The 10,690-nt window shown below is 57.0% G+C and overlaps 1 protein-coding gene across 2 annotated transcripts; it reads left to right on the forward strand.

The window, feature by feature from the left end:
* The first annotated feature begins 250 nt into the window (after positions 1-250).
* JPH4 (junctophilin 4) lies at positions 251-10,579 on the forward strand. 2 transcript variants are annotated; one of them, XM_001928670.7, is made up of 6 exons: positions 251-946; positions 1,474-2,023; positions 2,689-3,460; positions 6,815-6,933; positions 7,255-7,787; positions 9,002-10,579. In XM_001928670.7, the coding sequence occupies exons 2-6, from the start codon at positions 1,645-1,647 to the stop codon at positions 9,083-9,085; spliced, it is 1,887 nt and encodes a 628-aa protein (XP_001928705.3). In that variant the 5' UTR covers positions 251-946; positions 1,474-1,644; the 3' UTR covers positions 9,086-10,579. The 2 variants fall into 2 exon arrangements, with proteins under 2 accessions (XP_001928705.3, XP_005666308.1); XM_005666251.4 differs by lacking the exon at positions 9,002-10,579 and having other exon boundaries at positions 7,255-7,987.
* The last annotated feature ends 111 nt before the right edge of the window (positions 10,580-10,690 follow it).

The raw sequence follows: 10,690 nt of genomic DNA on the forward strand, positions 1-10,690 counted from the left end.
CTCTCTCAGTCTCCATATCTATTTCTTCTCCCTCCTTCTCCTCCTCCCCTGCTTCTCTCCTCCTTGCCATCCCTCACCAGTCCCAGAATGGATTTCCCTCCCTTTCTCCCTCTCCGACAGTATCTCCCCCCGCCTTAGCTCTCACCCCTGCACCTCTTTCTTTGTATTCTTCTCGCCCTCTCCCGGCCTCGCCAGCATCTCTCCTCCCCCGGCTGGCTTCGGCCTCCCCCAGCCTCCCCATCTTCAGCTCAGTCTCCTCCCCCTGCCTCCTCTCCCCTCCTCTCGGCCTCACCCCACTCCCTACCAGCATCCCTGGGTTCCTTTCCACACTGGGGGTCTCTGCGCCTCCCTTTCGCCTCTCTCCTCGCCTCCTCCCTCACCGCAGGTTTAGCAGGCACCCATCACTTCTGCCCAGGCATCCCCGCCCCCCAACGCTATCCACGCCACTGTCTCTTCTTCCTCTCCTCCTCTCCCCACCCTCTCCTCTCCTCTCCCTGTCCCTTTAAATCTGCCTGGCCCAGCCTCCCCCGTGATGCTGCGATGGAGCAAACATTGATTTGTGCTGGGATGGAATCAGAATTTTGATTTTTTTTTCTTTCCCCCAACCATAAGAAGAAAAAAATAATAAAAACACCCCCTCTTGATAGCCCCCTCTCTCTTCCATCCAGCTCCCAGCACCTCTTCCCTATCTCCGCCCAAGGCAGATTTTTTTCCCCCTACACTATTCTCATCTCCCCCTACCCTTGCCACTACCTCGCCCCCCCACCTCCTCCTCCGGCTGGAGAGAGAGGGGACTCTCTCCTTGCGGCTCCCCCACCTTGGCTCTCTGGGTTGGAGCAGGCTCTCCGGAAGGGGAGGGGGCTCGGCTGGTCTGGGCGAGGTGGGAGTGGAGGTATCCTGCCATGGATGCTGTGCCTGGGAGGCAGCCTGAGCCCCAGCCCACATGGTGAGTACCTGCCCCCTCCCTTCCGCCCGTCCGCCCATCCCCACCCTCGCCTTTTCCCTGCGGAGCTTCCCCCATACTCTCATTTCCCCCCCAAACCCTGTGCCCACCTTGTTCTGATCCCCCACCCCCACGTTTTCAACCCGCCCCCGACTCTTGCCAGGGTAGCCAAAGAACAGGGGCAGAGGGGTCCTGACAGCAGCCAGGGAAGCAGGTGGCCTGCGACTCTGTCCAGCCCCCTCTAAGGACCCTCCCCCAGACTGCCATCCACACTCGACACTTTGGGGTTCCAGGTTGGAGAAGTGGGATAGACTCCCGCTTGGGGTTAGGACCCCAAGCCCTGGGAGGGGCCCTCTACAAGAACGGAGGGGTGGGGGATCCCTGTGCCTCTGAAGCTTAGGAGATGCTGGAAGATGCTGCTGAAGGGTGGGGGATTGAGGGGCGGTGCTGAGGCCCCGGAGCCACTGGGCCAGGGAGCGGCGGCAAAGAGGAGGGGCCTCGCTCGCCACTTCCCCCCTCTTTCTCCGCAGCCACTCAGGATGAGGGTCCGGCCCTGCCAGCCCGCGCTGGGGCCCCCCCGACTGGCCCCGGTCTAACTGCCCCCGCCCCCAGGCCTCGCCCGGCTCCCAGGCCCCCAGCCGGCTCTCCAGCCCCAGGATGCGCTGAGCTACCGGGGGGCTGAGGCCGCGCCAACTACATGCATGTCCCCCGGGGGCAAGTTCGACTTTGACGACGGGGGCTGCTACGTGGGGGGCTGGGAGGCGGGGCGGGCACATGGCTACGGCGTGTGCACCGGGCCCGGCGCCCAGGGCGAGTACAGCGGCTGCTGGGCGCACGGCTTCGAGTCACTGGGCGTCTTCACGGGGCCCGGCGGACACAGCTACCAGGGCCACTGGCAGCAGGGCAAGCGCGAAGGGCTGGGCGTGGAGCGCAAGAGCCGCTGGACGTACCGCGGCGAGTGGCTGGGAGGGCTGAAGGGGCGCAGCGGCGTGTGGGAGAGCGTGTCCGGCCTGCGCTACGCCGGGCTCTGGAAGGACGGCTTCCAGGACGGCTACGGCACCGAGACCTACTCCGACGGAGGTGCGGGGCCCTGCCCACTACTGTCTGTCTGCTCGTCCGCGTGCGCCTCCCCGCCGGCCTGCCCTGCGTCTGCCTTCCCCTGCCATACGCCCCTCGGTGCTCCGCTGTTACCCTACACGCCTTCCCCATCGATACGTGCCCCTGCGCCCATTGTTCTGTTCTCTCCTCCCATCATCACACACGCCTTCCTCATCTGTCTGTCCCCTGCCTGCTTTTCCCTCTCCCCAATCTACCTGAGCGTCACACCCCGCATCTACCTAACCCTCACACACCCCCATCTGCCTGTCCCCTCACATTTCCTCGGTCACGTTACCCCTCATAGTTCTATTGTCACATGCCATCTATGCACCCTTGTCAACCTGTCTTTTGTACCCTCTGGACTGTCTGTCCTTCACACACTCCAGTCTGTCTGTCCCTCCCCCTTTCCCCTGTCTACCTGCACGGCCCAAATCCACAGAGCTGCTACCTGCCAGTTTTCAGTGTTCTTCCCCCACCTTCCGACCCAACCTGGCCTGTCCCCAGCTCCTAGTGCTTTTCCCCGACCTCCACGCTAACTGCCTCCACCTCTCCCACCCGACTCTTAGGCTTTCAGGGGTGCATGGGGCGGGGGGAGGTGCAAGGAGCGGCGGGTCCTGACTCTTTCTCCACTTCCTACCCCGCCGCAGGCACCTATCAGGGCCAGTGGCAAGCAGGGAAGCGCCACGGCTACGGGGTACGCCAGAGTGTGCCCTACCACCAGGCGGCGCTGCTGCGCTCGCCCCGCCGCACCTCCCTGGACTCCGGCCATAGCGACCCCCCGACGCCGCCCCCGCCCCTGCCCCTGCCCGGCGACGAGGGAGGTAGCCCGGCCTCGGGCTCCCGGGGCGGCTTCGTGCTGGCCGCGCCCGGGGACGCTGACGGCGCGTCCTCCCGAAAGCGCACCCCTGCGGCTGGCGGGTTCTTCCGCCGCTCGCTGCTGCTCAGTGGGCTCCGGGCGGGAGGACGCCGCAGCTCCTTGGGCAGCAAGCGGGGCTCCCTGCGCAGCGAGGTGAGCAGCGAGGTGGGCAGCACAGGACCCCCAGGCTCCGAGGCCAGCGGGCCCCCGGCCCAGGCTCCACCCGCCCTCATCGAGGGCTCGGCCACTGAGGTGTATGCAGGCGAATGGCGCGCGGACCGGCGCAGCGGCTACGGCGTGAGCCAGCGCTCCAACGGGCTGCGCTACGAAGGCGAGTGGCTGGGCAACCGGCGGCACGGCTACGGGCGCACCACCCGCCCCGACGGCTCCCGCGAGGAGGGCAAGTACAAGCGCAACCGGCTGGTGCACGGGGGGCGCGTGCGCAGCCTCCTCCCTCTGGCCCTTCGGAGGGGCAAAGTCAAGGAGAAGGTGGACAGGGCTGTTGAGGGCGCCCGTCGAGCCGTGAGCGCTGCCCGTCAGCGCCAGGAGATCGCCGCTGCCAGGTGGGCATGGGTGCAGAGGCCAAAGCGGGGCTAAGGGGTGAAAGTACGCTGAGGACAGGGAAGGGGGGGCGGTGCCTAAAGGAGGCCTAAGACCCAAGGCCGAAGGCCTGGTGGGGAAGAGTGAGGCCTAGGGCCAAGCATTTGCAGCCCAGGGTATTTGGAGTGTTTATATCTGAAGCTACAGGTGGACGTGGGTGTAACCGTGGGTGGCTGGGTATTTGAGGGAAGCCCTGTTAGACTGTAAGTGTGTCTCAGTGTCTTTGGTGGGGATGTGTGTCATTGTTGTGTGTGGGAGTACCAATGAGCGCTGCCTTGTGCCCGCCCAGGAAACCTCTTGGGTGGAACTCAGGCATGTCCCTAGCCTTCCTCTTCTTGCAGTTGACCCAGCCTCCAGGACTCAGGCGGGGAGCAGCAGCCCCAAGCAGAGAGACAGGCAGTGTGCATATGCCACCATATGCAAGCCTGCCTGATATCATTTTAGCCTTAGGCCTTGGGGAGTTTGTACGGCTGATCGATCCACTTGAAAAGATAGTCCCTCTCGCTTTGTCTCCTCTGCCCCCTTTACCCAAATGATAAAGATTTAAAGGGAGGAGACTTGTCTGTAAATGAAATTTTCTTTCTGTAAATCAGATTACCGTTTCCATGCCTCAGGAACCTTGTTATCTAAAGCAGTCCTGTCCAGTAGGAATATAATGTAAACAAAATACAATTTTTTGACTCTTCTAGTAGCCAAAACAAAAACAAAAACAAAACAAAACAAAACGGAGAAACAGATGAAATGAATTTAAGTAATATTTTTATTTAAACCAAAATATCCAAAATATTATTTCAACCTAAAATCACCTTAAAATAATTGAGATATTTTACATCCCCACTTTTTTACTAAGCCTTTGAAATCCAATATGTATTTTACACTTACATCATTCAATTTTGACTAGCCACATTTAAAGTGCTTAATAACTGCATGTGGCTTGTGACTAAAGAAAGCCAAAAATCCATTTGTAATGAGATTCAGAGGCCCCTGACTTATACAATTTATGCATAGGAATTTTTAGATATTATATTTTCTTTAAAGGGGATGGCACAGTAGAATAATCTTATTTGAATTTGAGAGTGTTTCAGAAAATGAAAAGTCAAGGTGTCTCCAGATTTGCTTCAGTGAGTTTGCATAATGGGTGACAAGTGTGTGTGTGTGTGTGTGTGTGTGTGTGTGTGAGAGAGAGAGAGAGAGAGAGGTTATATCCAGAGTAGATTCCTGAACCAGAGAATGTCTCTCTGTAGATATATCTGAGTGTCTGGGTAGTTCGAGTCCAAGGCCTTAAGCCAGGGAAGGGGAGGGCCAGGGCACCAAGGAGCATTTAGGCTAGATGGGGAGTGGGCATATGCAAGAAAAACTGATCTTAGTAGCTAGGAGGATCAGGCAGTGGGAGGAGGCTGGTTGGTCTCCCCAGCAACAGGCCTGGCAAACATGATTGGCTGCTGGCTGCCATGGAAGCAGCAGAGCCTCAGCAGCAGGTAGCCTGAGCCTGGCCTGATGCCTGAGCACAGACTGGGTCTGTGGACTAGGACTTGACCATCCATATCCTCCAAACTCAAAACACAGGCCAGCGCTTGTCAGTGTTTCCTTTTCTTGGCCCCCAGAAGAACTCAGTGCAATCCAAGACCACGATCCTCATCCCCTGCTCTAAACCCTGAGACCAGCTCAGTTTCAGAACAGGGCTAGTCATAGAGTCCAAAAGTCCTAAGACAGAAGAGCAGAGTTATCTGAGACCCCTCTAAGCAGGATTCAGAGGTCCATGAGGCCCACCAGGTTTGAGGGGAAGAGGGCTGACCTTATCTCCCAAGGTATATTAAGGAGAGGTTGACCTAAGACAGCAACGGGACACCACCACCCTTCTCCCTCTCCCCATACCATACTGCTTTCCAGGACAGATAAAACAGCCCCTGAGCCAGAGGGAGTCATTGGTCTTGATCCATTCAAGCCCATGGCAAGTATGTCTGATTACCTCTCCCTCTGATCCTTTATGCCCCAATTTCAGTCAGGATTACAGAACTAATTTAATAATTACAGTGAACCTATGATTAACAGCAGAGGGCAGGGGAGTTCCCTGGTGGCCTAGTGCTTAGGATTCAGCATTTTCACCACTGCAGGCCAAGTTCCCTGGTCTGGAAACTGAGATTCCACATCAAGCCACTGCACACCAAAGCCAAATTGAAAAAAAAGAAAAGAAAAAAAGGGAGTTCTCATTGTTGCACAGCGGAAATGAATCTAGCGAGTATCCATGAGGACACAAATTCGATCCCTGGCCTTGTTCAGTGGGTTAAGGATCCAGCATTAACATGAGTGGTGTAGATCACAGACGCGGCTCAGATCCCACATTGCTGTGGCTGTGGTGTAGGCTGGCAGTTGTAGCTCTGATTCGACCCTTAGCCTGGGAACTTTCATATGCTGTGGGTGTGGCCCTAAAAAGCAGAAGAAAAGAAAGTAAAGGGAAGGGTAAATTGAGGAAGTGTCTGACATCAGATGGAGAATTGGGAAATAACAAAGGGGAAAAGATTGATAATGCCTCGGGAGATCCTTTGTGGTATAGTGGGTTTAGGATTCAGCACAGGTTCGATCCCTGACCCTGGAGACAGATAATGCTTCAAGGTTACCTGTAACTAAGCAGCAGGGCAGGACGAAGGCAGGCGGGTTGTGGGAGACTAAGAGCTCACCCAGAAGGTGTAATCACAATGGTGAGAAAGCACGCATGTTAGCAGGGAGAGGGAATAGGTAGATGGGAGCAGAAAGGGGACACGCACCCATACTCCAGTTCCAGAGCTCAGAAAGGAGGAGGTGGGGCAGGGGGCAGGGACAGTGACCAGGGGAGGGGAGAATGATGTGCTACAGAAGTGAAATGAAGAGAAGCAAGATGTGAAATTCTAGTAACAAGAGGTACTAACACAGCAAAGAGGCATAGCTTGTAAGCACCCAGCAGGTGCAGCTGCAGAGAGATGTGCTAAGAGAGTGAGGTCTCATTTGTCCCCGGGAGAGAGCAGGACAGGAATAGAATAACAGAGCTGAGGGCATTGGGGAGGGCCTGGGGCCCCTGCAGCTGGAGGAAGGGATGTGTTACTACAGGACGGAAAGGTGGAGGGGTGTGAGAGGAGCAGGAGGGTGCGATGACACGGCCATGGCCCTGGTCTAGGAGAGGAGCCAAAGGCCTGCTGGCCTGCCAGGCTGGGGAAGGGGAGTAGCCAGCCGGGTATGAGCAAAGGCAAGGTGAGCTCCAGAGGTGAGCTCAGATCTGGGGGATATGACTCCGTGGGGGGCTGGGGCCGGTCTGCTAAGACCCTGTCCCTGGAACCCAACAGGGCAGCAGACGCCCTTCTAAAGGCAGTGGCAGCCAGCAGCGTCGCCGAGAAGGCTGTGGAGGCAGCTCGAATGGCCAAACTGATAGCCCAAGACCTGCACCCCATGTTGGAAGCCCCAGGTGAGGTTGGGGAGGGATAGGACTGGGGGCTTTCTGGGCAACTGGAGAGGCCCGGGCATGGAGAAAGGGGAAGGGAATCCTTGGAGGGGCCTGGGGGTGGGAAAGACAGGGTCTGAGGGTCTAAGGGGACAGAGGATGGGGGCCAGCCCCATTGGGGAATAGAAGGAATTCATGAAATAGGATAACAAGGATGAGGGGATTGGAGTCTGGCAATGAAAGGCTGTAACCTCCTGGGAGGCGCCCGGACAGAGGGATACAGCTGTAGCTTCTGCAGCCCCAGGCCAGTGAGGCCCCTCTGATTCTTAGCTCTCCCTGCCCCAGGCCGCAGACCCAGGCAGGACTCGGAAGGTTCGGACACAGAGCCCTTGGACGAGGACAGCCCTGGGGTGTATGAGAATGGACTGACCCCCTCAGAGGGCTCCCCTGAACTTCCCAGCAGCCCCGCCTCCTCCCGCCAACCCTGGCGCCCCCCTGCCTGCCGGAGCCCACTGCCTTCTGGAGGGGACCGGGGTCCCTTCTCCGGCCCCAAAGCTTGGCCCGAGGAGTGGGGGGGCCCAGGTGAGCAGGCAGAGGAACTCGCTGGCTATGAGGCCGAGGATGAGGCTGGGCTGCAGGGGCCAGAGCCCAGAGACGGCTCCCCACTCCTCGGAGGCTGCAGCGACAGTTCCGGAAGTCTTCGAGAGGAGGACGGGGAGGATGAAGAGCCCTTGCCCCAGCTGAAGACCCCAGGGGGCGCCGAGCCTGAGCCTGTGGCCTCACCAGTCCTGAGGGGCCTGTCCTCGAGGGGTCCTGATGCCGGGTGCCTGACCGAAGAGGCTGAGGAGGCTGCTGCCACCGACAGGCCCGCGCAGCGGGTGAGAGACCCACCCTCCCAACCTTGTGCCCTCAGTCTTTGCTCCTTGCTGGCCCCTCTTCTCCTCAAAGCCTGGCCTCTCGTCCTTTCCAGACCCCTCAGAGGGGCTTGATTCACACTCAGCTTCCTGTCTGCCTGCCTGGTTGGACTATATCCCACCTCCAAAAAAAAAGAAAAAAAATAGAGGAGAAGTTCCTGTCGTGGCTCAGTGGTTAACGAATCTGACTAGGAGCCATGAGGTTGCAGGTTCGATCCCTGGCCTCGCTCAGTGGGTTAAGGATCTGGCGTTGCCGTGAGCTGCGGTGTAGGTCACAGATGCGGCTCAGATCCAGCGTGGCCGTGGCTGTGGTGTAGGCCTGCGGCTACAGCTCTGATTAGACCCCTAGCCCGGGAACCTCCATATGCCACGGGTGCAGCCCTAGAAAAGACACACACACAAAAAAAAAAAAAAAAAAAAAAAAAAAGAGAGAGAGAGAGAGAGAGAGAATTTGCAAGCTAGAAGGAAACTTAGAGACCTTTAACTCCCTCATTTGACACATGAGGGAACTGAGGCCCGGAGCGCTTAGAGTAACTCACCAAGGTTTCCAGCTAATAATTAACAGTAGAGTCAGAACATCTTTCCCTGTTCTCCTTTCGTATCATTTCCAGCTCTCAGTTTCCTACTCCACCCCCACCCCCACCTCCACACTTTCTCTCTTTGGTGCCCAGAAATAAAAAAGGAAAAGCTTGTTCCCTCCCTACCCTGACTCTCCCTCCCTCTCGGGGGAAGAAGGGAAATAGGAAAAAAGGCAGAAAACCGAGAGGGGTGGAGTTTCCCCAGAACCCTCCACTCTGATTGGACTCCCAGCCTTCTCCTGTTTCCTAGCAACCACCTCCTCACCCCTTCATCCCTCTCTGCTTCACTGCAGTAAAGGCGGCTGCTGCCAACGTCTGCTACTAAGGCCAGGCACCTTCTGCCTGGGCCACGTGCTGCTGGGAGGGGAGGGGAGGGGAGGGAGCGGGGGAAGGGCTGACTCGAGGGAGCCAGAGGGAAGGTGGGGCCCCGCCTGAAAGCAGAGGGGTGCTTTGCAATCCAAAAAAGCAAAGATTGGAGATTTCCCAGCTCTGGCCTTTGAGGAGAGGTGCCTGGGACCCCCTCTGCTTTGCCACCTCAGGAAGGTAGAGTCTGGACCTGGTCCTCAGGCACTGAGACTGCATTTCCCCTCATCTCTCTAGGGAGCTGCCAACCCGCTGGTGGTGGGAGCCGTGGCCCTCCTGGACCTCAGCCTGGCGTTCCTGTTCTCCCAGCTCCTTACCTGAGGCTCCTGCCTGGCCTACTTCTCTTCACTCCTCTGACCTGCCTTTTTCTCTTTCCTTCCTCCTGGTTGTTTTTGCTCCTTTCTTCCTCTCCTCCCTTCCCTTTCTTTTCTGTCCCCCTCTGGTTTTGTCTCTTGCTTTTTCTTTCTCCTTTCAGATTCTCTCATTTCTCCTGGCTCCGCCTCTGTCTTCCTCACTCCCCTCCCCACCCACCCCTTCTCTCTCTAGATTGTTTACATATGAAGGGCTTTTCTCGCTCAGAGTCGCTCTCTTCTCTGAGACACACAATTCTAAGTCAGACCATTGCCCCACTCCCTCCCCTGCCTTTTCTTTAGACCTGAACTTGGATGAGGGTGGGGGGTTGATGTCCTGAGGAGTCTCGTGGAAGCTGAGTGGAAAGGAAGAAGAAAATGGAGAAGGGGGATACTCTGTATTGGAGAAGACTGCATACCGGGCAAGGCCCTGGCCGAGCTGCTGTGACTCCCTGACCCAAGGGGCCTGGTGTCCCTCTGAGGCCTAGTGATCAAGCTGGAGGGGGGACAGCCTCCATCTCTGAACTTGGAGGATCCTATCTCATCCCCAAGCACTGAGCTGGGTTCTTGCCCGACTCTCTCCTTCCCTGAAGGAGAAAACGGGAACGAAAAGCAGAATGGCTCCCCAGCATCTTCTCGCTCTTTCTTTCCTCAACAGCCAGCCCCTCGTCCAACCCCCCTGGGAGCATGCCATGTGAAGAGCAATGTGTAAAGGAAAGAAAATGTCCAATGTGGCCATGCATCCCTACCCACTGACCTCTCCCACCTTTCTCTCTTCCCCTAAAAGTTAATTTGGTTAGTCTCACTTGTGGCCTTTGATTAAATTTCTAAGGGGCCTGGAGAAGACATTTCTACTGCAGAGGGTTAGAGGCACCTGAGCAAGGGCCCCACTCCCTCTGGCAGTAGTGGCCGGGGGGGAGCGGGGAGGCAGTTCTGGAGAACGATCCAGACAAGACAGTAGGAACTCACAGGGCAGCAGGAGCTGTTTAATAGCCTCTAAGTGGGTTCCATCCCTTCCCCACATCAGATCAGAATCTTGTGAACCGGGAAAACAGCAGAAGGAGGGGATCAAAGGAAACCAATCTCTCATACTTTGCAGGCATCGCAGAGGTGGGAGTCAAACCCGGGTGAGAGATGGGTGGAGAGCCCTGTTTGAGGTTGTGGCCGATCCCTGGTAGTAGCTTTTCCCCTGGGAGCAGGAAGCCCCAGGAAGAGGGGACTGCAGGGTCCCCAGGGGATCCTTTCTCCCTCCCCTGCATGAGGCAGAGGCAAGCTGCCTGCCAACCCCTCCCTCAAGGAATGGCCTTGCCTGGGAATGCCCACCACACACAACCTCCTCTTTTTTTCTAGTCAAACTCTGTTTACTCCTTGGCCTGCCTCCCTCCTTCCTCCCCTCTCAACCTTTACTTCTGATTTCTATTTCATGGAATTTGGGATTGAAATTAAACTACAACAGTGCCGCCAACATCAAGTCTTGCAGGAAAAAAAAATACAAAGAAATTTAACAAAAAAAATATATTAATAAAAAATTCAAAAAAAGGGGGGGGAATTGTCCTCTCCTTCGGGTGCGATGGCT

Source organism: Sus scrofa, chromosome 7, assembly GCF_054392235.1.
Source record: "Sus scrofa isolate SSC_HxYL_T2T_F1_AM1 chromosome 7, Sscrofa_HxYL_maternal_Yorkshire_Landrace_v2.0, whole genome shotgun sequence".
Classification (NCBI taxonomy): Eukaryota; Metazoa; Chordata; class Mammalia; order Artiodactyla; family Suidae; genus Sus; species Sus scrofa.